Source organism: Agrilus planipennis, unplaced genomic scaffold (assembly GCF_000699045.2).
Source record: "Agrilus planipennis isolate EAB-ADULT unplaced genomic scaffold, Apla_2.0 scaffold171, whole genome shotgun sequence".
NCBI lineage: Eukaryota > Metazoa > Arthropoda > Insecta > Coleoptera > Buprestidae > Agrilus > Agrilus planipennis.
The window spans coordinates 219057-245645 of record NW_020438994.1 but is presented as its reverse complement, the minus strand read 5'-3'; the positions used below and the strand labels follow the sequence as shown (position 1 = coordinate 245645).

Here is a 26589-nt window from a genome sequence, read left to right as displayed (position 1 = left end):
TACTTTCATTTGTTTTAATAGTTGTCGATGAAGAACATCAAATTTCATGTAAATTATTGTGTGGATTGTATTATATTTGAATATATTTCGTAATATTGAAAAACTGCGTTTACGTATTCGGCGACCCTACCTAACTACTACATGGAACCGAAGGTTTATCTTAAACAAATAATAGCGATATCTTGTTCAAAATATAATTGTTCACAAAATGAGTTATTTGCCAACGTCCCTCTTATTTATGGCAGACGTAGTAAAATTGTAACTAACGACAACCCGATTTATTACTAGCGTTGTTTCTTTTAGATGTAATGTAACGTTGGTTGATATGAGAACAACCAAATTCTCTCACATGTAACTTGTATCCCAGATTTTTACATGAAATTAATATATACTAGGTACTCAGCCAAATCAATAGGTGTATCTTTATATCAGGTAAGAAGAAACACTATTACAATTTATTAAACTTATTAATTACTATAATCAAAAGATCATCAAAAATGAAATAAATTTAGCATTTACTTGATGAAGGTTCACGATTTAATCTGTTTAAATAAACAATCGTTTTCACAAATTTTTTTTTGAAGCAATTTATTGTCCCGCTACTCTTTAACTTCTTCAAATGTCACACTTAACACTTAACGAAACTTAAAAGAACATGTAGCGAAACAATTATTCAATTATCGCCCCAAATAAAATTTTATGAAAATTTAGAAATTAATATGATATATAGTTACCATTACAAGCATGTTTAATGAATGGAACAAGGCGTGTAACACTTTGGAAACATTTCCTTAACCTTTACAATACCAAAGATCTGCAAATTGCATTAAATATCAAGTGTGTACATATTTTTATAAGTAATTGCATGTGAAATTATCAAAAGTCACGTGGAGCGCATAACCAGTGAAAAATAGATATAGTAAACGAAGAAGTTTGGATGGTATGCTGTTAGCAGTAAGAAAATGGAAAGAAATAAGAAATATAGGTAGAAGCATAGAATAAATTTAGCCCATTTATATTTTCCTACTTGGACTCAGGTCGTGTTCCACTGACAACAATACAGGGAAATTCTAAGCAAAATGAAGAGTGAAACAGAAGCTATAAAGGATAGGTGTAGAGGAACTTACAAAAATGGTAAAAAGGACAATACATAGACGGAAAGTCAAAATGTGACCAAACAAACCGAGCCGCAGAATGTGGTGGGTCAAAGAATATGTGAAAGTGAAAAAGAGCTAATTTTAACTAGAAAATTAAGAAATTTGATGGAAACGAGAATAACCAAAATAAATAACAAATGGAAGCACTTATATTGCGAAACAGTTGCTGCATACATTAAACAATTTTTGAAACTCAGTGTGTCTTATTTAATTATTGTTGCAGTACAGAAATTTTCACCATTTTTTTTATGACAATATCTCTATTATTTGTACATAGAAGCTATTTCGTAAATATAAATAATATTTCCAGGTAAAAATTCCAAATGGAATCTACTACTGTATTATCCACACCATTGACAAATTTTTCAATTGCTGCAAATGGACCAAATGACTTGCGGTTTTCTTGGATTGATTATTCCTTTTTCACTATCCTTTTGTCGTTTAGTACCTTAGTTGGTATTTACCATGGTTGTTTCGGCAATAAACAAGCTACGACTGTTGACTATCTACACGCAGGAAAGACTATGAACTTTTTCCCAGTGGCAATATCACAAATAGCGAGGTAAGATGCACAATGCTAACGAAAGTTTTACAGTCTTCCATTCTCTAAGTTAATAATTATTTCTATACTAAACGAATTTTTATCATAACGATTGTAAGTGGTTCCATATGAGGTTTTACGTAGACAACACATTCACATTGCCTCTGCGGTAAGCTGTAAGGTAAATTCTGAAAGACAAAGTCACTATCTGCGTCCTCATTTATGTTTCTCAACTTACTTCTTCTAAACCTCCTAATGGATCGTGGAGACTAGAAAAAGGAAACATATCATTAGGTTGAACTTTTCGTTATAAAAAAACATTAAGAGAGGGTCTCAGTGAGCAGAAGATGCAAAACAATTGACAATTATGTTTAAAATTTTAATGATTTTAATATGAAATTCAATATTAACAAAACCGCAATTTAGTTGTATTCACGATTTTTTGTAATTTATTGGAAATTCAATGGAATCTTAAATTGGTTAAGAAGGTTATGTAGTAGTACATGTTGGTATTTGAATTTTCGTTTAATATGTGGTAATTAAATTATTAATTGAAAACTATACATTACAATTGAATCGTGTATATATTTTGAATAAATAAGTTGCTAAACGGGCTCAGTTGATTTTTACGTGAATATTCTTAACTCATGTTAAAATTATGGAGACAGATCAGAAAAAAGCTATTAATAAGAAGCCTACCAAAAATTACCATGTGTCAAAAAGACAAAGGGAGTATTTTACAATTATTTATAACACATATGTGGTCTCATAATAAATATTACACATTAAACTATCTGTCACTGAACAAAATAGACGATTAAATTTCTAGATATATTAAACTTATAAACTGATTGGGGTAAGGTATTAAGATGATAAGAAAGGCAAGATTGAAAAACAATAACAACTTTATTATAAAAAATTATATGGAAAATTGAACAAAAACATTTATAAGAAAAGGATCTTTCTCTCAACGTAGATCAATACACCGAAAAAGTTAAGTTAATCATCGACCAGGAGGTAGTGTCACCAACACTTAGAGTTTCCCCACTGGTTACTCTTTTAAGGGTAGACTTTTTCTCTTCGCATTCCCGAGTCGACTGATTGCGATCAGACTATCGATCCCCGTTCACGCGCTAAACTTTTTGATGAACAGTGATTATTTGTACATAGTTCAACATGGGTCATTCGCTGGTTCTAGCAGTTTCTCTGGTTTAGCTGATTTAACGAAAAAACTGACGAAGTCCTTTTTGGTGACTTCGCGAAGTTCAATAATTTTTCCAATGACCAGAACTATCGAACTGGCGTCAAATACTGCTTGTAAATAGATAATTCTTTTCACTTACTGCTTCGTTGCTGCGGAATGCCAAATACGCTTATTTTGCAAGTAAATGAACTCGATATCTGTTTTATGAATTTCAAAAGAATAGCAACGTTATGATTATGAAATATTTAATTAATTTTGAAATATGTTTTGAAGTCTGAAATGGTTTCCTTAAAACTTCACTGCGTGACAATAGTATCTATAAATGCGAAATTAAAATTAATGGCTGAACACCGTTTAACTATTTCAACAGTAATAAAAAAAATAGTTAATTATGTTGAGACGTTATGAAAACGAATGTTTAAAGATGTATTTTATTAAAAATGTTTACAAGTAAGATTTGGAACCACCTAGGCTAAAATATAATAGTAACTAACTTAAAAGAACAGCAACTAAAGAAAAACTAAAGCTTGATAAATTGCTTCTGCTGTATTTCAGAGAATTTTATAAGTAGTATGATAATAAAATGGAAGCGGTGTTGACAAAGCAGTGTTGTATGAAAATAAATGAAAGTAAAACAAAAATACTGGTATGCAAGGTATAAAAAGATAGGGAAAGAGGGAATATAAGGATAGGAGACGAAAAATTAAAAGTGGCTGATTTTGGATATCTAGGAAGTCAGATAAATCAGGGCGGAAAGAGTAGTAGGGATATAAAGCAGAGGATAGCGCAGGGTCGTGTCGCCTTTAATAAAAAGAAGTCACTTCTATGCTCGCCAACGGTTAATTTAGAAATTCGAAAAAGGTTGTTAAAGGTGTATGTTTGGAGCACGGCTTCCTAAAAGTATTCGATTTTTATCATCACTAATTCAAGGCATGCGAAAAAAAATTTTTCATATTTTTTAATAAGGATACTTTGTGTCATACAGTTCCCCGTTAAGTTTTCTGCTGTTACAGCATATATTTAAAAATTATAACAACGATTCATTATTAAATAGATTAATATCCTTCTCTTCCTCATAAGAAATTTGTGAAGGTGAGCGTTTTATATTGGTTTTTCTTTTTTTTTTTTAGGAAGGCTTTCTTTGTTTGTTTAATTTTTTTTGCGGCTCTATTTTTTACAATAGTAATTCCTTCAGGCGAAATTAATAGAGTGTATACAACAAACCTGTCTCGTTATTTTATCCAGATGTCACATCCGAAACAGTTATCTCTTCCAATAGAATTGTAAATGGACCTCCTTTTGTATAAGCATAGCCAAAAATATGATTGGGTCAATTACAGCTTTTATTGTTTTAAATTGTATTAGTTCATTTAATTCATGTGTTTCTTCGCTATTCTTTGATTGGGAATTCGTATATTCAATTTTCGTCTCTTGTATGAGGATTCTTTGGTATTGAGTAGTTTAAGTGTTTAGATGAACCGATTAAAAAAGATCGTTGCAGTGACATTGGCTAATTTCTGAGACCCCTAACATTGAATTCAGCCTCGACTCAGTCTTTAAGTTTTTGCCTTTAGATGTAATACATGAGATTGCTTCACCCTTTTTCCCTGATATCATTGTACAACGACTAAAACAGGTCCAGATTGATTATTTAACTTTAAGGTTTATTGACCCAGTTTTGTCGAAAATCGCATTGTTACTTCACTTCCTATGGATACACTCACAGCTTTTCAAATAGCTTTCTGTAACTACTATAGGCGAGCTTTCGAACATCTAATACCGTCATAGGAAAGTTGTATTTTTGTGCCTTTTTAATGTGTAACATCAGTATCTTTTCCTAACATACTGTCTCATCTCATTTTACCAAAGATAAACACATTATTCTAAGCATTTTACAGAAAACCCGTTTTTGACATCCTTTTTGGCATTTTGGAGCAACTGAATAATTGGAAAACAGTAAGGAAAAAAAGAAAAATTAGTGGTTGTCTAACCCGTATGTTATGTATGAAGAGATAACCACCATGACAAACATAACCCACTGTATACTTTTTATGGATGTAGAGGTTACGATTCATTAATAAAAATTTAACTCACCTAATTTATAGGAATTGGCATTAAAATTCCAATGAGACGATTACGTTTTCACTTTTTGAATGATTTAATTTACGAAAGGCTAAACACACTAACCGTGTTCAGATATGAATGCAGCCTGTTAGCTATTTCTCCCGCTTTATCATCTCACCGACTTTACCCTTTACAAAAAAAAACTCCAAAGAGGCTGATAAGTTTTCAGAACTTAAAGTTAGGATTGAATTGTCAAAGGGTTACAAATGGTGACTAAAATTAGGGTAAACCAGATTATTTATTTATGTCGAATTTGCTCTCTGCTTTAACAGATCTGTGCCTTAAATCACATAATATAATATGTACTAGGGTCAATTGAAAAGTCCCCGGCCTGACACATAGATGGCGGCACCAGAACTAAATCCATGATTTTCAGTTAGTCCTAACCTTCAAAAGACGCGTCCATAAATTTGACGGCTGTCGGATCATTAGTTTGTGAATTATAGCATTTTTAGTGAAGCAACTTTTGTTATTGTGAAAAAAATGGATAAAAAGGAATTTCGCGTGTTGATAAAATATTGCTTTTTGAAGGGAAAAAATACAGTTGAAGCAAAAACTTGGCTTGATAACGAATTTCCGGACACTGCCCGAGGAAAATCAACCATCAAGGATTGGTATGCTAAGTTTAGACGTGGTGAAATGAGCACCGAAAACGGTGAACGCAGTGGACGCCCAAAAAAGGGCTGTTACGGACGAAAACATTAAAAAAATCCACAAAATGATTTTGAATGACCGTAAATTGAAATTGAATGAAATAGCAGACACTCTACAGATATCAACGGAACGTATACATCACATCATTCACGAACGTTTGGGTATGAGAAAGCTCTGTGCAAAGTGGGTGCCGCGCGAGCTCACTTTTGACCAAAAACAACGACAAGTTGATGATTCAGAGCAGTGTTTGAAGATGATCACGCGTAATAAACCCGAGTTTTTGCGTCGATATGTGACAATGGATGAAACATGGCTCCATCATTTCACTCCGAAGTCCAATCGACAGTCATCGGAGTGGACTGCACACGATGAACCCGCTCCAAAGCGTGCAAAAACGCAACAGTCGGCTGGCAAGGTTATGGCGTCTGTATTTTGGGATGCGCGTGGAATAATTTTCATTGACTACCTTGAAAAAGGAAGGACCATCAACAGCGACTATTACATAGCGTTATTGGACCGTTTGAAGGACAAAATCGCCGAGAAACGACCGCATTTGCAGAAAAAGAAAGTCCTGCTTCACCAAGACAATGCACCGTCTCACAAGTCAGTGAAAACGATGGCAAAAATTCATGAATTGCGCTTCGAATTGCTTCCGCATCCACCGTATTCTCCAGATCTGGCCCCCAGCGACTACTTCCTGTTCTCAGATCTCAAAAGAATGCTCGTTGGGAAAAAATTTTCGTCGAATGAAGAGGTGATCGCCGAAACTGAGGCCTATTTTGAAGCAAAGGACAAATCGTACTACAAAAATGGCATCGAAAAGTTGGAGGATCGCTATAATCAGTGTATCACCCTTGAAGGGAATTATGTTGAATAAAAGAAACGAATTTTGCAAAAAAAATGTGTTTTACTATTTTAGGCCGGGGACTTTTCAATTGACCTGTTACGTTACTATGATTATTGATTGCGTTCACCTAAACTCTCTTGATAAGTTTAAATTTAGAACATTACCCATTATATCTTTGGATTGTATCTGAATAGTGATAATATAGAAATTTTTTAACAATATTAGTTGACATTACCGAAGATACCAAAGGTATTTTGTATTCAGAAAGTGTGTTATAATCCGAAAGGTAATTTTTCGGGAAAAAGGAGAATGTGTCGTTGAACCTAATTGACGTGAAACCCCTGGATTCTATCAAAAGTAATAACATTTATAGTTAAACTTTTCACAGGTTGTGTCACTCCTGTAATTGCAAGTTTTTTTTTTACTACTTTCAGTAATATAAGGAACCTATAACAGTTAGAATATTTCTTTTACAGTCATCTGTCTGGAGTAACATTACTAGGAATACCAGCTGAAATGTATACTCATGGCACCCAGTACTGGTCGAGTGTTTTTACAAGTGCACCATTAACTGTTTTAGTTGCAATTTATGTCACCTTGCCAGTTTTCTATAAATTGCAGTTGACTAGTTGTTATGAATATTTGACAATGCGATTTGATGCAAGACTAACAAAAATCACATCTATTTTATACCTCATTGGTATATTATCTCATCTTCCAATAGTCGTCTATGTGCCAGCATTGGCATTTAATCAAGGTATGATGTCATAAAGTTATATCACGTCTTCTTTCCTAACGGGGTCCATACCGCTGCATAAGTATTTATTATATTTGTAATAACTTATTTTTTAACGCCCTAAATTATAATATATACAGGGTGATTGATTTATGGCGTTGATTAAAATATTTTAGAGAACCAATAGGGAGGTTGATTTGAAAGTTGATATACTTCTACAAAACAAAAGGGATTTATTTAGTGGAAACATTTTTATTTCCAATTCTGCCTAGACTCCTTCATAACTTTGTTATTATGGTTAGTATTACTCCTGTTTCACTATTCTTTTGAATACCGTATTACAATTAATGATATCTTTTATAGGGGTGATATGTTTCTGATAAAAATCAATACCTGTAATAAACAATATTCGAGCAGACACATTTTTAATTTATTTAAATTAACGGAGCAACATTATTACAGAAAGAACTTATTGCACATTTAATAAAAGATATCTTCATTTTCTGTAAAATAAAGTAACAGTTTCCAAAATAGTTTCATCAAATAAAGACCAATTTTCACATCAGTCTCTCTTTTGGTTCTCTAAATTAAAATGAACAAACATTACCTTAAACTACACGGCAGTCATTTGTACACACAGTTTTGCTTTTTATCACACGAGGTGTTTTAATATACGTTTTCTTGCGTTTGAGTAGATGGAGATTAGCCATTTTTAGTAAAGACGAATGTACAATAAAGGTCGAAATATGTAGGGTTGTTAATAGTTTGCAAGAAGCTTACCAAGAAACTGACTCCGGTATCGATGTCCAATGTAAAGATGACTGTAGTCCTGGATTTGCTATTGCAGAGCTGGATGATTTTAATCCTTGTTTTGTGGTAATCCTTTCATAGGTATCCGGCTCGAAGGACCAAGGATGTTGTCGCCTTGGTTTGACGACTTATATGAATGCACTTTTTTGAATGGCACAAAAAGCCGCGACAAAGATAAATACTCGATATGTTTAAGAATATTTATTAACATTAAACGACCGAATTTAAAGCACAACACTTAAATCAGCAGACGAACAAACTTCACAAAAATGATGATAGAAATTGATTGAATGTAACGGATGCCTAAAAAAATCAGTTCTAACAGAAAATTGTGAAAAAACAAAACTGTGTGTACAACAGACTCAAGTGACTGTTGCTATACAACACTAACTAAGAAGTAACTTGCAGTAAGTGGTCTTTCAATGTACCTAACCACACCAATAGTTTGTATGGTGTGTATATTTTACACGACTGTTGGAGGATTGAAAGCTGTAATCTGGAGCGATGCTCTTCAATTTACTGTCACCTTCGCGACACTTGCAGTAATATTTGTACTAGGAACATCATCTGTAGGGGGATTTGCACAGATATGGAATATTGCTTCAGAAAATAACCGAATAGAATTTTTCAAGTAAGTATCTTTCCATAATTAATTTAAATAACGTTTTTTAAGAAATCTTCAATAAGTTTTTTGCCTTATTGTTATATTAATATATAAATTTGGCTTTGAAAAAGTAGCTTGTCTTTACATATATGTGACGACCAATGGTGACTCATGTATTTGTTAAGGTGCATATTTAATAAAAAAACATTCACAAGGCACCTGATACATTTTAGTTCTTGCTTTTAAAGCCATTTATTTACACTAAAATCCCGATTACCAACCTAAATCACCTAATTTATGTGATCTAAGAATGGGAGGATACCCGGACACCTGGCTTTACGCAACAGTACTCATATCACTAAACTACAATAGGTGACAGTAGCAACAACCGCGAAACGTACTTACTAGGTCACAGAGGCGTCAAAACTAATACATATATTTCTATTTATATTTATATCCACTCTTTAAGGAGGTTGTTACTTTTAGTTGCGGTTAATATCTTTTATAATTATCAAACATTAATGTGAAATCAGCTTAATTTCTTTCCATTACATCACTGCTAGTCTAGTTACAACACTGTTTATATATAATATACTTCAGAGAACTATCTTCTCGGAAGAAATAAGGGCACTTTTCACGTATAGACAATCAGCCTACGATATGTGACATCCACGAGTATTATCTGAAAAAATTTGCCGCTCAACACAGGACTTCAGTGCTCCAGCAAATCGTCTCAGGCGTGAATGGAATCTGCTTCAGACCACTTATTTTTTCAATATTACATGAATAACACTTTATTAATATATTGAAAAGATGTACACGTGTTTATAAATTAATAATACCGCAACTCTACAGTAACGCTTGACATATGCTGGTGCATCACATACTTGCAATAACTTTTAAAGTGTAATGCATACATATTATAATATAATACATATTTACTACCGAAAAAATGCAAAGGACAAATTGTCGCTTGATACTTGACTGAAGATGGCAATGAAAAGGTTAAGTGCAAATACATTGGGACTGAGTGAAATGCAGTGGGAGGATGATGGTGATTGCTGTATGGATAAACACAGAATAATTTACTCGGGTAGAAGACCAAGGGTCTGATGATAATAGCAATACTTTCAAACAAACCATGAAGTGATAAACCGGAAGATGCAATTAAATAATAGAATAAGAGCCATACAGTCACGATGCTTGTCTAGGTGAATCTGCTTACTGATATTCATTATAATACAGGGTGTAACAGAATTAACTACCGAGCATTGGAGGGTGTCAACTAGATGCAATAGACAATCGCACAGTGAGTTCAACAGCGTGTTTGAGAACAAAAAATCTTTTTAAGAAAATCACAATTATTTACAACCCGAAGTTGGTCCTGCACGTGAATTGGCAACATAGGGGTCTACTGAATAGCGTAGTGCGGTAAAAACAAATTAATGTACGTAAATATTATTTGGTAAACTAGCATCATCTGGATAATTGTAGTTTTATTAACGCAAATTTCCACATCACCATTGAGGTATTGCCAGGGTGGATTACCTTTCTGAGGGTGGTTTTAAGTAAACTAACCAAAAGAGTCCAATAACTTTTCGAAAATTTCGCACCACACATTTACCGAAAATAGTTTTTGCAATCGCGAAGGAAGAACTACACGTGTCGCACCTACGAGGTCTGTTCAAAAAGTATTATGAATTTTGTTTTTTTCGAAAATTATTTATTAATTCACGAGTATCTATTTTGTGCCCTTCAATATAATCCCCACTAGACCCACACTTGTGCTAACGTTTTTCTCAATCCTCGAATCCTGTTCAGCACTTTCTTCGATGCCGTCTCTATCTCCTCAATCGTAGCGTGAAGTGACAGGGGCCAGATCTAGGGAAAAAAGTGGCTGCGAAATTATTAGTGTGTTGTTTTGGGCAAAAAATTCGCGAACAAGCAACATTGTGTGAACAGAGGCGTTATCATGGTGCAAAAGCCAATTTTTGTTCTTCCACATATCTGGACGTTTTCAGTGGATTGCTTCGCACAAATTGCGCACAACTTGCAGACAATATTCGTTATTGAGCGTTCTACCCTGCAGTAGGAACTCATGATGCACTACGCCTCTGTAATCCAAGAAAACTCTAAGCAAAACCTTCACATTTGACTTAGCGCGTTTTTTCTGGTCTTAGCTCGTGGGATACCTTCCATAGGGATGACTGAGCTTTGGTTTTCACGTCATAACCATAAACTCATGATTCGTCACCACCAGAGTCCAACAGCTCCTTAGCAATGTTAATGCGAGTTTTAATTTTACTCTGGAGGGTGTTTAGTTCGGTGCGGTGTGCGGGATCACGATGTTTTTACTACAGAAGGCGCGTTTTGCTTTTCCTCTTGACGATGGCAAGAATGTCTGCGGGGCGGTGTTTCTCTGGGGAGGATAAAGAAGGGCGGGCGGTCGTGGAGAGCTCGATGGCGCTGGTAATCTCGTTTGATATGAGACGACACCTTTGTCTAGTTTCGCTTTTGTGCGAATTGAAGTGCACCTAAAGGAGAATGTTTCGAGAGTATAGCGCAGACGTAGCCAGTCTAGCGAAGTTATAAGGTTTGGAGGGTTGAGAGTTGGGCGGCCGACTTCTATTAGGGCTGGAAGGTGGTCAGAGCTTAAAGCATCGAGAACGGTGAAATCGGCAGAAAGAGTGACATTCTTTAAGACGAAGATGTTAAGAATGTCAGGAAGTTGATTGTGGTGCCGGGAAGGTACGTAGGATGTGGGGGCGCTTCAACGGCAAGGTTGAGGCCGAGAACTTTGGCAAGAAGGGAATGCCTTTTTTGTTAGTGTGTCGGCAGCCCCAGGAGACGTGTTTGGCATTGAGATCGCCGACGACGATCGTCGAGACGTTCGAGGGGAAGAGGAGGGGGAAATCCGAAAGATTTAGTTCAGATGGAGAGGAGTAAAGGGAAATGATTCAGAGGGGGCCGAAAGTTGGCAAGACTTCAACGCCTACTGCTTCTAATGAATTAGCGGCCAAAGAGATGGGCCTGTGTTTTAACGAGTTCCTGACGAGGATGGTTACGCCACCGTCTCGAGTGTTTTCACGGTCCCTTCTATAGGATGTGAAGTTTGGACGAAAAGTTCTTTCTGCGATAAGTGAGTTTCGGTGATGCAGGCAACACCGATTGACTGTTCCTCGAGGAAGTGTGTGGCCAAAGGACGGGTGATTGTTTGGACGCTTTTTGGGGTAGTCGGAGTGGGGGAGAGTTTTTTGAGTGGTAAAGTTTTCTTAGATACCTTGGGACAACTACGATAGTTGGCATGGTGGTTCCCTTTGCAGTAAGCACAGGAGGGGGTTGCGTCTTTCCTGTCTATTGCCTTACATTCGGCAGTGACTTGGTTGAGCCGCAGAAGGAACAGACCCAGACAGCGTGGCAGTAATTGGCCGTATGAAAAGATTTCATATAACAGGAACATTAAGCAACTTCAAGAGCAGAGCTTACCAAGTTCGAAGATTGACTTGGAATTAGGAGAAGACCTGTCGAGACGGACGGATACTAGTGGCCAGATTTTTTCACCTTTTGACATTCGGTGAACACCCCGGATAGCGAAACCTTTATTAACAAGTTCAGACTCTATATTGTCGTTAGAGATGACTTCGCAGACTCCACGGAGGACGACATGAAGGTCTATATCTTGTTGTAGTTAGTTGGTTGAGAACTCAACCTTAGACTCGTCGAGGTACGACGATAGGCAACAAAAATCGACCACGGAGTTGGAGTAGACTCTGATCTAGTCTTGGGTGTCAATGGTCCGACGGGCGATGATACCGTGGTTGTCCATGGCTCTACGAATTTTAGGCCAAAGGGACTTTTGGCGGATAACAATGGGTAGAGGAGCTTTAGAGCCTTGACTCGGTTGCTCCGTTTCCGACTCAGTGTCAACGTTGACAAAGACTATGATAGGGAAGATGTTCGTCTCCGGCGTTTGCTGCGACGCTTCCAGGCTTTAGTGAAGGCGTCAGCTGTAATAGATGATGATCCTGGTTCGGAGTGAACCTGGGAAGGAGCGGAAGAAGTGCCGGACCCTGTGTCCTCACACATGGGGCTTAGAGGTGAATCCTATGAATGACAACGGATGAAATCGTTTAACGTAGCGAGCTTGGACTGCAACTAGGGTTAAGGCTTTCTCAAGGGAATGTCCCTCCAAGGGTGTGGAGTTCTTGGTGGTAACCATTGCTAGAATGGTTAACGCACTGACGTGAAAGTACTCTTGTTTTTTCGTGCTGGTATACGGAAAAGAGAAGAAAGTTAGGTTAGGTTATGTTATGTTATGTTATGTTATATCGGCTGGTGGTGTGTAAGGGACATACCTACTCCGTCCCAAAGAACTGTAGGTTAGTTAATGGTTAAAATAAAACAGTAGAATTGGTAACAGTATTGAATGGCGGGGCTACTGCTGTGAAAGTTGAAAAATAAATAAAATTTAAACCCTAAGGTTGTTGGCTGTACATACAAACGGCTGGAGCGTTCGGATGTTGAATAGATATATTGATGTAGAACTGTCGGCTGTAAGGCTGCTTAGACTGGAAGTTCGTCGCTGCTGGAATGGTCCGTTGGTTTCGAAGGTCGAGTCTAGGCTGGGCCTCGGCCTTCTGATAACATTTTATATCACCGAAAAACATTGCTTCAGTCCAAGGTAGCTTCACCATATGCCACAGTCAACATTTGGAATGCGTTGGCGCACTTAATTTTGTTTTTCACACAAAATTTGATTGAATTTCATTTCGAAACCACAAATACACTCTCGGCTGAAAACCAGTTTCAAGCAAGGCTTACACTCGCTGCGAATAATAAAGGTGCAGCAACTATCTCTCTAAAATTTGCGACACTGTTACATGAGAGGAGTCAAGGTTCCTTAGTATTTCGCTGTACTATTTTAGAGATTGTCTTTTTATTTGAAATTGAGAATTTCGTCCTACAGCGTCGAAATGGTTCAAACCCGTAAATACGTATAATATCACATATTGCAACAACTGTTCTACAATGACTGAAATACACTAATGATTTATGTTCTGTTGGTGAGTTGGTTTATTGAACTGCATATCAATTGCCACATGCAAGGTTTAAACGTTAAGAGAATAAATAGCTACTAGAGTTTAGCTGTTATTCTATCATAGTTAATCTAATCTAACAAATAGACAATGCATGAGCAAAAAATGCAAAACAAATGCCACACCGTTGTTGGAAATCACCAGCTGATTGGGTTGAGCGTTGCAGGCCGTATTTATTTGTCAAGGCCTGAATTGAGTTTAATACCTAAAGCCAGCGGATTCGACTCCCAGCGAAGCTGTGTCAGCAGCAACAATTTTTTCCTCACTAACTTGAGGTAATCTGTACTTACCGACACCCTCAATTTAATTATCTTTAATTTAACTAGTACGGTAGTTACTAAGAATCAACTTTATTGTTATCATGTAGGTAAAGCAACACAGGAATGAATGAAAATATGCTTACTTTTGCTTTCTATTCTAGCATGAATCTCGATCCTACAATTCGAACGACCTTTTGGACTATTGCAATTGGCAATAGCATACCTTGGATAAACAATAACGCTTTTAGTCCAATTTCTATGCAGAAGTATATGGCTGTTCCTAAATATTCACATGCGGTTAAGTGAGTAACTTCTAATTTATTTCAATTATTGTGTTGTATTGATACTAACAATGATTTTCTCAACATTTTTTATTGCAAAATAAAAATAATCTTCAAAGATCTTTGAAGCACTAAGCTGAATAACCGGAATCGGACAAATAAGCATCTCAGTGGGCATCGGCGAAGAAAAGCGAAAAGTATACGGATCTTCTCACTAATTTAATATCGGTATGAAAAATGATCGAGCGTGGTTATAGTTATAGTTATAGATTTACAAAAAATGACGCACTTGTAAACGACAAAGAACATAATGTACGTATGGTAATTTGTATCATGCATGTTTGCGTGTTAAATAAGCGCGAATAACGTCAAAATGAAGAAATGTTTTGTTACTTGAACTAGCGACATTTACCTAAAGTAAATGTAAGCGACAAAGAAAATAATGTTCATATGGTACGCGAAAATTGGGTGGGTAATTTATATCATGCATGCTTGTGTCAAATAAGCACAAATAATATAACAATGTAGAAAGGTTGGATACCTTGAACTAGCGACATGTATCTAAAGTAGATGTTCAAAAATAACCTTGTCTTGAAACCTTAAAGTGAAGAAATATTGTCGGACTTCGACAGAAAAACTAACTGCAAAACCATTCCCTAAAGGCAATGAAAACCTCACAAGTAAGTTATTGAATAAGTTATTGAAAATTGTTCATACCAACACGTGCATGTGTGACTCAATGAGACATTCATCTTAGATATACGGTCGGAGTACGAAGCCTGACCGCTAACACCAATGTGATTATAAAATGGCTGCTGCTATTGCTATTTCCATGGTGCTTTATCCTCACTTCTAGCGGAATTTCGCAATGTGCTGCCGAATGTCAAGTACAATAATGTTGATTATGTCATAACCAGAACAAAATTAACACTGCAATTTGTGAATTTGAATTGTTACAATATTAAGTGTGTGTAATACATATACCTACAGTAATTTCATAAAGCACACGATGGACAGTTAATTTCTTGAATATTTACTTTTTACGAAGGTTGTTTAATAGGTCTTGCCCTATCATTTATTTTTGAGGTTAGCAGTAAAACTAATGATATGTTTGTAAAGTGTAAGCACTTCGCGTTAAACAGTGATGTAATGTTTGGAATATGAAATAAAAACGAGACATTGAAATTATTCTCAATGTAACCTATTAACCCTTTCCTTGTACTACAGTAGGTAATAAACTATAATAACTATAAACAATAAATGACTATAGACAATAGTTAACAAATGAAATGCATAAATATTATACAGGTGAATGCAAGCCAATTCGATTTTGTGTGGTGCTTATTCCAGCGTTACGAGTCACGTATCTCGACGCGCTTTCAATAGGTTAATTACATCGGCGACTTTGGCCCCTCATTAGTATATAAGCTCGTAATTTTCTCATTCATTTACCGAGCGGCATGGTCTAGAGGTTTAGACCTTTGCTTAGCATTCGGGAGGACGCCGGTTCGATTCCGGGTCCGTCTGCCTTGGTCCAAATTTTTCTGTGGTTTTCTTGGGCAGTAATAGTCCACAGATAATCTTTCACTCTCTTCTGTCTTCATTTCGTCCGTCTCAACTTTCTCACCCAAACCGCCACCCACCCATTCCCACGATTCCTGAAAGCAGGCTGAAGAGGGCCTTCCGCCCTACCATCCAGCATAGTACGGAGGGACTACCCGCCCATCAGCATAACTGGCTGGTGGGAATGAAACACCTAAAAGTTTATTTTTTTCATTAATTATTCGGTAGATCCGAGGACTTCTTCCTCGGGAATCCAACACCACCCAGTCTTACGGACGGCTACAGTCTACTTTATAGGTGAAACCTATGCTAGTTGTTCATTTGCCATCTTTAGTGTGTAATAGTTAAAATTATAAAGGTTCCTGAAAACCGAACCAAATAAATGTATTAAGATAGTGTTTTTTTTAAAACTCCATTTTGACATCGTACGTTTTAACTGGTTGCAAAACTGCTTTTATTTCGCTAAACTGCACACGACTTTTTTTCTTATTTATTATTACAGTGCTTGTCATCCTACAATGTTTCAAATATACGATGAGTTAATTTCTTGCGATTATTTCAGTTTTTTTCATGCAAGATCCATTTTGTTCCAACGATGAATTATTTACGTGGTATAATATTGGCCAACAAAAAAACATTTTTCTTTGTCCCCAATTGTCAATTTTGCTACGGATAGAGTGCAACAATTGCGCTTAACTATTCATCATCATCATCATGAGGTCGTCAGTCGTAAAACTGGTTGGACACCACCTCCACTTCTTCCTATCCTGAGCTAGTCTTCGCATTTCCTTAAAACTAGAACATCCCATATCCTTAATTATTTGCGAAAAGTAATCTAATTTAGGTCTACCTCTACTCCTCTCCTATTGCTGCCTCTAATATGTCTTTCTTTTCTGCCATTCTTTATACAACCTCCTCATTTCTAACCTTCTCTATCCACGGTATCCTCATCATTCGCCGGTCACACCACATTTCGAACGCTTCCAACCTTTTCTTTTCCTCCGCTCCCACCGTCCATGTTTCGCACCCATACAGTGCCGCGCTATACTGACGGATAAGTAGTTAGCTAAACATTTATCAAAAGCCTAACTTAATCATTCTGTAAAACATTATCATTTAATATTTCCATTAATTACAGGGTTATTATAATATTTGGAATAGGAACAATTATAACCAAGTCTCTTTCCTGCTTTTCGGGATTAATGATATTTGCTAAATATCATGATTGTGATCCTTTTCAAAGTAAGAAAATTATTAAGAATGACCAGCTGCTCCCATATTTCATCATGGATGTAGCAGGAAACATTCCCGGAGTGGCAGGACTGTTTATTGCGGGTGTTTTTAGCACTGCTCTGAGGTAAGTATGATTTATTAGAAGCTACTAATAATCATAAACAGTAGAATTACTAACAAATGAAATATTTCCGTAACTAAAGTCATAACTTACGGTGTTGAAAATGGAAACCGTAGCACAAATAAAATTTAAAAATTTCTTTTTTAACACAATAAAGTACTACACTTGCGGGTATTAGGTATCTACGTGTTTTGAACACATACTGGGTACACGATAAGTTTCCGATACACTTGTTCATATGTACGGCACTACATGAGATATAAAACGACCAATACTTCAATTTTTTTTAATGCCTTCCGGAACTAATTAAAGTAAAATTTTGTTACGAATTGGGAAGTTTATTAGAAGAAAATAAAAAAATGCCGATTACTAAGTAGAGAATCTCAAATTACAATAAAAACATGAATTTAAGTAATAATTCACCGGTGATAGCATCTGTTGAAACATATTGAACAATAATAGAATAGTAAATAAATAATTGGATATAATTTTACAAAAACTAAGAAAAGTAGTAACTGATTCAAATTTATTTTTATGTAAAACTAACAGAGGGAATATTATCTCTATAGAAAATTTTTGCAAACAGGTAAAACATTCATTAATAGATCTTAATTATGACTATAATTCGTATCGCCACTGTTAAAAATTAATTAACGTATACATGATGTCCAAAAATTATGATTGAATAAATACAAACGACAATAATTTGTTTAGTCTAAATGGAACTACCTGTATTTTATTTCATCAACAGTTGTATTTAATTCTCTAGCGACTAGAGAATACTATTATACCTTCCTATAGCTAACTGCCGATGTTTTGAAAAAAAAACGCTCATTTTTAGAACGCAAAGCGATTTTAACAAATTTAATGTAATTTATCAAGTCAGCTATGACATTTTGACAAGTCAGAATTACATAAAACACAGCTGGTACAAACCGAAAACATTTGAATAACATTACCTAAGATTTGTGGGCTAGTTTAAAGGAGGAAAACAAAAGATTGATGAAAATACAGCAAATAATACCGCTACATAGTATGCGTTCGACATGACAACTGCCTGATTCTATACATAAACGTATTACCTATTCCTAATCTTCACCAGCATTGACCAACATTTGTGGATCTTGGATCTATAGTATGATTCTGAAGGTTTCTGTAATGTTGCTTCAGCAATTTCTTTTACGTATCCCATAAAACATTTCAGAATTGGCCCCCACCATCGACAGACTTAACTCCCCGAATTTCTTTTAAAGGGGATATATGTAAAAGGAATTGTTTTTATAACACATCTCCAACAACGCCAAAGAATATGAAGTAGCGCATTACAGAAGTTTAAAGAATCATAGATCCAAGATCCACAAATGTTGACGAATGTTGCTGAATACATAGAACAGGCAATACGTTTATATTTAGAATCAGACAATCATCATGTCAAACCCATCCTATGTGACACTATTATTTGTTGTATTTTCATCAATCTTTTGCTTTCCGTCTGTAAGCTAACCACAAATCTTAAGTAATGTTATTCAAATGTTTTTGGTTTATACCAGCTGTGTTTTATGTAATTCTGAGTTGTAAAATGTCATAGCAGACTTGATAAATTACACTAAATTTGTTGCGTTCTAAAAATGTGCGTTTTTCACGAAAACGTCAACGGTTAGCTATAGGAAAGTATAACAGTATTGCTAAAGAATTAAATTTTGCAACTGCTACATAAAATGCAGGTTATTCCATTTAAACTAAACAAGTTATTGTTGTTTAAAATTTGTATTTATTTAAAACATAGTTAATTAACAGACTTCAAGTTAAATTTTGTTTTAAAAGCGGTAAAACACGTTTAGAATTTGAAATTTAAATTTGTTACTACATTTTCACAAAATTCAGAATATTTCAAAATCTTTAAGATTTATGTGAGGTAAACCTCAATGAAACGCGCAATTGTTTTGATCATAGAATTCAAAAATGTAAAAATATGTTGGGCGTTCCATTCGAAAAAATACAGCATTGATAGGTTTTGTGTTCTTCAGACACCCTGTATATTATGAAAATAATTTTAAAATGTAGCTCTTATGGATCCCTATCTACACCCTAAATAAAAATTTTCTTTCGTGTCGCATAACGTGAATAACCCTGTATATGTACCTAGTGGTAAATTGTTCACTTATCTTAGATATTCGACAAGCGGCACTACTTACACTCTACATCGATCTAGCTACAGATTTTTTATCAAATCACCAATTCGCGCACCGGCTTCGAATTGTAATTCGCTGTGGTTTTCTTAAAGAATTTTTTCCTTTAACTGCCCTCATGAACTCATCCTGAGATTCCTTGTTTAGTTTACACCCTCCAAAGCTCCGGACTTATTTCTGTTACACCCAGCACTGTTCATCTAAATCGGTTCTATGTATGCACGTTAGATATTGTAATTTAGAGATATTTCATATTTGTTGTTTGTAAATAGTAGGTAAAAAATTCACTTTTAATTTAAACCCGTTTTTACTAGTTAAAATTAGTTGTTACTAAATTACATCGAAAATACCACAAATGACGTGGTGAGCGCCATCTGTAGTACGATGCTACATTTGAGGATTTCGTATGTTCCAACAAGGTCCATTTAAAAATATGGATATCTACTTGCTGAAACTAATCCCGGCGTAGCTCACCTCAACGTGATAGGCACGTTACCATAATCGAACAAAATAATTCGAAGTGGTCTGTATTCGACGCGATGCGCTGATGAGATCCAAAAAGATCGAAATCGCGATCCGCGTCTGGCAGTTTCGACAGAATACAGACCACTTCGAATTATTTTGTTCGATTATGGTAACGTGCCTATCACGTTGAGGTGAGCTACGCCGGGATTAGTTTCAGCAAGTAGATATCCATATTTTTAAATGGACCTTGTTGGAACATACGAAATCCTCAAATGTAGCATCGTACTACAGATTACATATTTAAAAGTGTTGGAAGAGGATACTCAACGTTACGGAAAGATCAAGAAAATAATTTTCATAGTATAATAAATAATATAATTATAAAATGGAAACTAGTACTAATAAACAAATGCCTACTATCAATTAAAAATGTATATAATGCCTATTTATAACAAAAAATAATTGTTGCAAATATAATATGCATAGGTATTTGAGGAATAAAAAGCTGTTGGTAATAAAGATCCCCTCCACCGACAAATTGAATAATTATTATTGTCACGTTGAAATTAACAATTTCAATATTTTTAACAGGCTATATCCTTCCTTGTATCATTAAGAACACCCTGTAAAAATTTCATACAAATCGGTATAGTAGTTTTCGCAGTAGGCGAGTGCAAAGATAGAGATCACTTATCTTTATATAGTAGTATAGATTATGAATAGTAAAATTTGAGGAACAAATTTGGGACATTCCAGTATACGAACTGTTCATAGTTGTTACTTAACCAAAAGGGAGCTCATTTTAGAAGTTCCGTACACCTACTAAAAACAATAAAAAATATAGAACTTTAAATCTATTCAAATAAAAGCTAATTAGGTCTCTGCATCATTATCAGTAGATAAAACCAATGTTTCTAGAATAAATTAAGAAAATTTAGGAGTCTTATTTTTTAATTCATTATTGAATCTTTTTGTGATAATTTGGGAATAAGCATGATGAACACACGTGCCTATTCGTCTCAATTGATATCTCATTATTTATTTTGTTTATATATATATTTCTGTTATCTTAGTCTAACATTCGCTGATGTTTTCATCCAGGGTTTTAGTTTTTGAATGCCTTCTATTCATTAAACATAAAATTTAATTCATACAGATTGAATACTGGTATATGATATCTGTATATTTTATTTTTTAGTACTATGGCAAGCGGATTGAATACAACTGCTGGTACTATATACAAAAATTTCATAGCAAATTGGCTGCCAAAAGATACTTCTGAAAAGACTGCAAGCAATATTATGAAAATGATTGTTATTGTTACTGGATTAATCTGCTCTGGTTTGGTCTTCATAGTTGATAAACTAGGAGCAGTTTTGCAGGTATCAATGAGTTTTCATGGATTAACCACAGGAACACACATGGGAATTTTCCTTCTCGGTATGTTCTTCCCATCTGCAAACGCAACGGTAAGTAATCAATTTTCATTAGTATTTATAGTGCATTAATACATGTATTGTCAAAAACGAAACTGTTGAAAGTGTGACTAGGTGGTAAGGGATTATTAAATAGTGCAAATAGATATATTCCGTGTTATCCGCCTCCTTTTTCGAGAATAGTTGCTACTGACAATATCTCCTTACCGATGCAAGCTTCTGGTCACTTATGCAGCGACTTTGTTGGTTTGCTATTTTGATCACAGCAGCTTGGGTTGCCTTACATTCAATTGTTAGCAAAGGATAGCGTCACCCCAACGGAGACTGGGTATATTTAGACTCCAGTAGTAGGTAGTTGGCGGATAAAGAATTCAGAGCGAATGAGGTGCGCTCACAGTCTATCATGTACAGTCAATGATCTTCATGATCTGTAAGGTCTCGAGTATCGACTAGGTATACCGGTATGATCTAGTGTTGAACGTAATACAGGTAACAGAAAATTAGTGGGTCAAACTACATCCCATTATTCATGATGATGAACACTACTTCTACTCTATACGGTAGCTCGGATTTAGGCAGTTATAACAATGGTCATTAAAAACAATTTGACCCAGATAAAAATGTAAAAAATAAGGTACTGCTATGTGCTGCACTAGAATATGGACAAACACAGTCAATGTCAACTACTTTCTATAACTTCTTTTACTACATCGAAGTATAGTCAGGCATTGTGATGCGGCTGAATGTGAGGATTTTTGCTTTAGTTGAGATACTACAATCTACTCTTTAAAATTAGCAACGATAGTGAGTTTTGCATCTGGGTGATCAGAAAGAATAACATCCTGCAATTTGTACATGATACGCTAACGCATAGTACGGGGAACGATCAGGTGAATGTCATCCCTGGGTGGTGCATATACAAGAAACCATAGCTGACAATGTAAATGCGTATGTTTGTGCTGACACTCCTACGTGTCATTGGGTCCGACTTCAATAATATCTGATCATTTACGACTGTGGGCTTGAAATAAATTGTGTTGTTCGTGTGCGTCATCCACCTTATCGGCTAACGCTGATGCTGTTACATAGTATCCATAAATTCCTATTAGGATCACTAGCACAAATCCTATTTACATGTACTAACTTTGTACTAGCAATCTAAATCCTAAGCCAAGCCGAGAAGATAACTTGAAATTTAAAAGTTAGCATCGTTGTTTACGTATAAATTACTTAATTATGAACGTTTAATACTACGTTAAATGCAACTGAACATCATATTCCTTATTTTAGGGAGCTTTCTGGGGTTCAGTTGCTTCATTAACATTAACTGCAATACTTGTCTTTGGAGCACAAGTATACACTTATCAAGGAAAGATGAAAATTCCAACTTTGCCAGCTTCGGTAGAAGGTTGCAACCCACCACTTAACGTAACAAATTTTAGCAATCAAACAGTGACTCAGTAAGTATAGTTATTTCATTATATATCACTCTCCACAATGTATATTTTGTAAATTACGTACGTACGGTAAAATAGACACAATTATTGCGTTAATTATCATTTATAAAATGTGGTGCATTGTCTATATTCCAAGATAAAACCATCAGTTTTTTTATTTTTAGTAAAATTACATCAACGATTTATACTTAAGCCTGAATCATTTAGAAAGTGTGGGCTAAACTAAAATACAATTTACCCTTAACATTTTTAGGGCAGTTGCAAGCGGAGGCGACCAAGTTTTCTGGCTCTTTCGAATTTCGTTTTATTATTATCCTCTCATTGGTGTTATCCTTTGTATTGTGTTGGGGCTTATTATAAGCCATTTTACCAAGGACGAGAAAGAAAAAATTGTTGACGCTGATCTCTTTAATCCATACATTTTACGTTTTATATCACGAAAGCATTTTTCGACAACTCCAGTTAAATACGCATCTGCAGAGAAGGCATTCCAAATGACAGAAGTTCAAGAGAATGTCAAATGTACACCAGAAAATAAATAAGAATACCAAATAGGTTAGCTCTATGATAGATACAATAAGCAAATAATAAATGTGGGTACCTATAATTTTAATTTTTACTTATTTCATAAGTTATATTTATGTTGTGAACCAAAGATTGTTGACAATAATAAATATATTGATTATTAACTCTTTACTTGGACCAGACAACAACAAATAAACCCTTTATTTTTCAAACACGCATTTACATCTATACCACTGAGCTATCGCGGCTTCTTCCAGATTGTTATGTACAACAGGATGTATGCGAATATCAATTGGAGTATTGTGGAGCTTTAACTAGTAAAACATACACACAAGAAATTCCACAATCTCCCTTTATTAGAAACAAAATTTAATACCTTTTAGACCTACATCCCACCCTCAGCAGAGGTAAGTCCAATATTGGTGATATTGAACGACTCCATCATTTAAGTTTTCCTTTACCTGCGAATTATGGCGCTCCTTTTTCCCTGATATGTGGTTTAACGAAGCATGCATAATATACAGCTCATGCTTCAAGTTTGGTGTTGAATATTTACTCATTGCTGTTCTAACCAATAATTAGTGTCACTAGTGTGAACTCCCACTAACCCCCACTAACCCCACCCGTAACATTGAATTAATAAATTCAATTTTACACATTTGTATTGGTTTTCTATAAAATTTCTTATAGAGGGACAGTAACAAGTTTCTAACAGAGAATGACACCTTGGATGTCATAAGTTTCTAAACGCCTTCTGGAATTTCAGGTGCTTTATTAAGATGTATTTGTATAACCGGAATGATCTAGTAGCTGGATGAAAACTCACACTAATCCTAACTAATATTGTAAATGCGAATATGAGTTTGTTTATTTATAATCTTTTGACGCCTAACTATTCAACCGATCATCATAAAATTTTATACACACATTTTTAGAGGTTCAGAAACGCATATAGGATACCTTTTATCCAGAAAACATACTTTCCGAGGAATAGAGAAAATATGGTTTTACGTGGTCGATTTCACGCCTTAATTACTCAATCGACATTATAAAATTTTGTAAACACATTATCAGTGGTACAGAAAAAGGCAGAAGGAAAAATACTGTTTCCGAGGGATAGAAAAATTAGTTATATAGTCGTCGATGATCTCTAACATGTCTTTAGGACATCAATGCGAAGCCGCAGGTAAAATCTAGTAAGTAATAAAGTAAACACACCACACACCTTAACTAACTAAAGTTGGACATTGGACTGCTCATAGCGAAGATTTCTTCTTCCTGTCCCTATGTTTTTCGGCTCTGGTCTATCCTCGAAGGTCCACAGGAGGGAGGCCGGAGATAACCAGTACCGCTTCCGTTGACTCCGTTCCGTATGCCCACTAATGTGAAATGTCATCCTATACCGGCATTCCAGAAGCATGCCGGTGTGATGCTTGCTGTTGAGAAGGGACTACCACATTAAGACTGCATACAACTAACTCAATTGCAACACCACGGCTAATACCTTGCTTTTTGTGATGCACGCCTATTCTCGGGCATTCGTTTTCGCAGCAGCTGTAAGCTTCGACCTCAAACTGTTCCAACAGCTCCAGCGTCGACTACTATTTAGCTTTAGGAGTTTTATGGACATTTCCGTTTGTTGGTGCTCCCATCGCTGTCTTTTTTTTTTTTATTATGTTTATCTCATCTCGGTACTGAGCACGGCGCCTGCTACCCGCACGATGATTATCCAAGTCGCAGTAGCATTTCATGTTGAGGTACAGCTCTTTACCTCGATATCTGATTGAATGCTATCGTATGAAGCGACGATCTTCGGTGGAAACCGAATAGATATCATATCATGACAGTTACATATAAATGAAAAGTAACTTGAAGTGGAGGTACCCAATTGAGACTCAGAACGATTGTACACTTTTAGATTAGATTGTAATTTTTTTTGTTTTTGGGTCCATAACGTGTCTATTTTTGTTACGGGGTATAAAAATATATGTATATTTTTTATATTTTAAGTCTTTTTTATTAAGTACTATACAACATTTCAAATTAAAAGTAACAAATTCTTGTCAAATATGAGACCTAAACCTAGCAATTTGCAGCTCTCATGGCATGGCAATATTTGGCATATTCATTTTTCCTTGCCTTAAATAATTTAATTTATAATAACTAATATATGTAGGAAACAAATAATTCATATAAGGCAAAAAAATATGCGAACTATCCGTACCTAAAGATGACAATATTTGGCAATATGTAAAAATCTTGGATAATTAACGATTATTTCTACTTCCGCTAGCTTTAACACTAATTATAATTGTTGATTTTATAGATGTTAAAGAAAAAGAGGGCTGAGTGGTCCGAAGAAAACCTTAAAGAAGCGTTAATAATCAGGGAACGGACTAAGCGTCAGCAAAGCGTCGCAAATATTTCATAACAATGTTTCTTTTTATTTCATATAAATATACATAAACTTTTATCCGTTATTTTGATTATTTCTGTGTTTTTAGTGGTGTTCCGAATACTACCACTACATGGCAAAATTTGGGATACATGTTCCAAATATTGTCATTTTGCAATGTTTTTAAAAAAAGCTAAAATAAAAAAAATAATTTAAATTATAAATATATGGTATACCCTCCATTCTAGAGAAGAACTGTAGAATGGTTCCTGTAACGTACCAGGTTGATCTAGTTGAAAATGTTGACGGTGGCAATAATTGGCTTAGGTACCTTACATAACAAATCGGAAACCTCTTCAATCTAGTGGACACCTATTCAGTCATACACGTAATAGAGCAAGAGCCCGCAACGGCCACACCTTCGTCATTTTATAAAAGCTGAATGTTCTTCTATCTGTGCCTCAATACAGGTAAGAACGATCCTCACCAATGAAACCTGAGTAGTGGTGGCTTTGGCAGGTAACAGGAAGCAAAGGTGTACAAAATCGTATCTCAAATTCGTTAAAGTATAAAGCTCAATCTTTTTATATTTGATTCGTTACAATGTCAAAACTCGCGTTACTCATTGCCAGACACACCGGACACCCCTAAACTATAATGATTCGTAATTATACTTTCGTTAAATTACAAAAGCTAAAATTTATATATGTTATTTGAGACACTATAAAATGTTGTTTTCTCAGTTCCGAGGGTTCTATTACGCGGGTATTACGCGTCTGGCGGGGTAATAATTACCCCACCAGACGCGTCGTAAGCATACAATAGATACGATTGCGAGGAGTATATGCGTTAACGGGTGCGAGTGAAATAGAGCGTCCGGTCCATTGCGAT

The 26589-nt window shown here is 35.4% G+C and overlaps 1 protein-coding gene across 1 annotated transcript; it reads left to right on the top strand.

The window, feature by feature from the left end:
• Positions 1-283: 283 nt before the first annotated feature.
• On the top strand, positions 284-23467 carry LOC108739370 (sodium-coupled monocarboxylate transporter 1-like). The gene is made up of 9 exons (XM_018473251.2): positions 284-432; positions 1468-1719; positions 7004-7284; positions 8482-8704; positions 14195-14335; positions 17016-17234; positions 21084-21354; positions 22612-22781; positions 23032-23467. The coding sequence occupies exons 2-9, from the start codon at positions 1481-1483 to the stop codon at positions 23318-23320; spliced, it is 1833 nt and encodes a 610-aa protein (XP_018328753.1). The 5' UTR covers positions 284-432; positions 1468-1480; the 3' UTR covers positions 23321-23467.
• The last annotated feature ends 3122 nt before the right edge of the window (positions 23468-26589 follow it).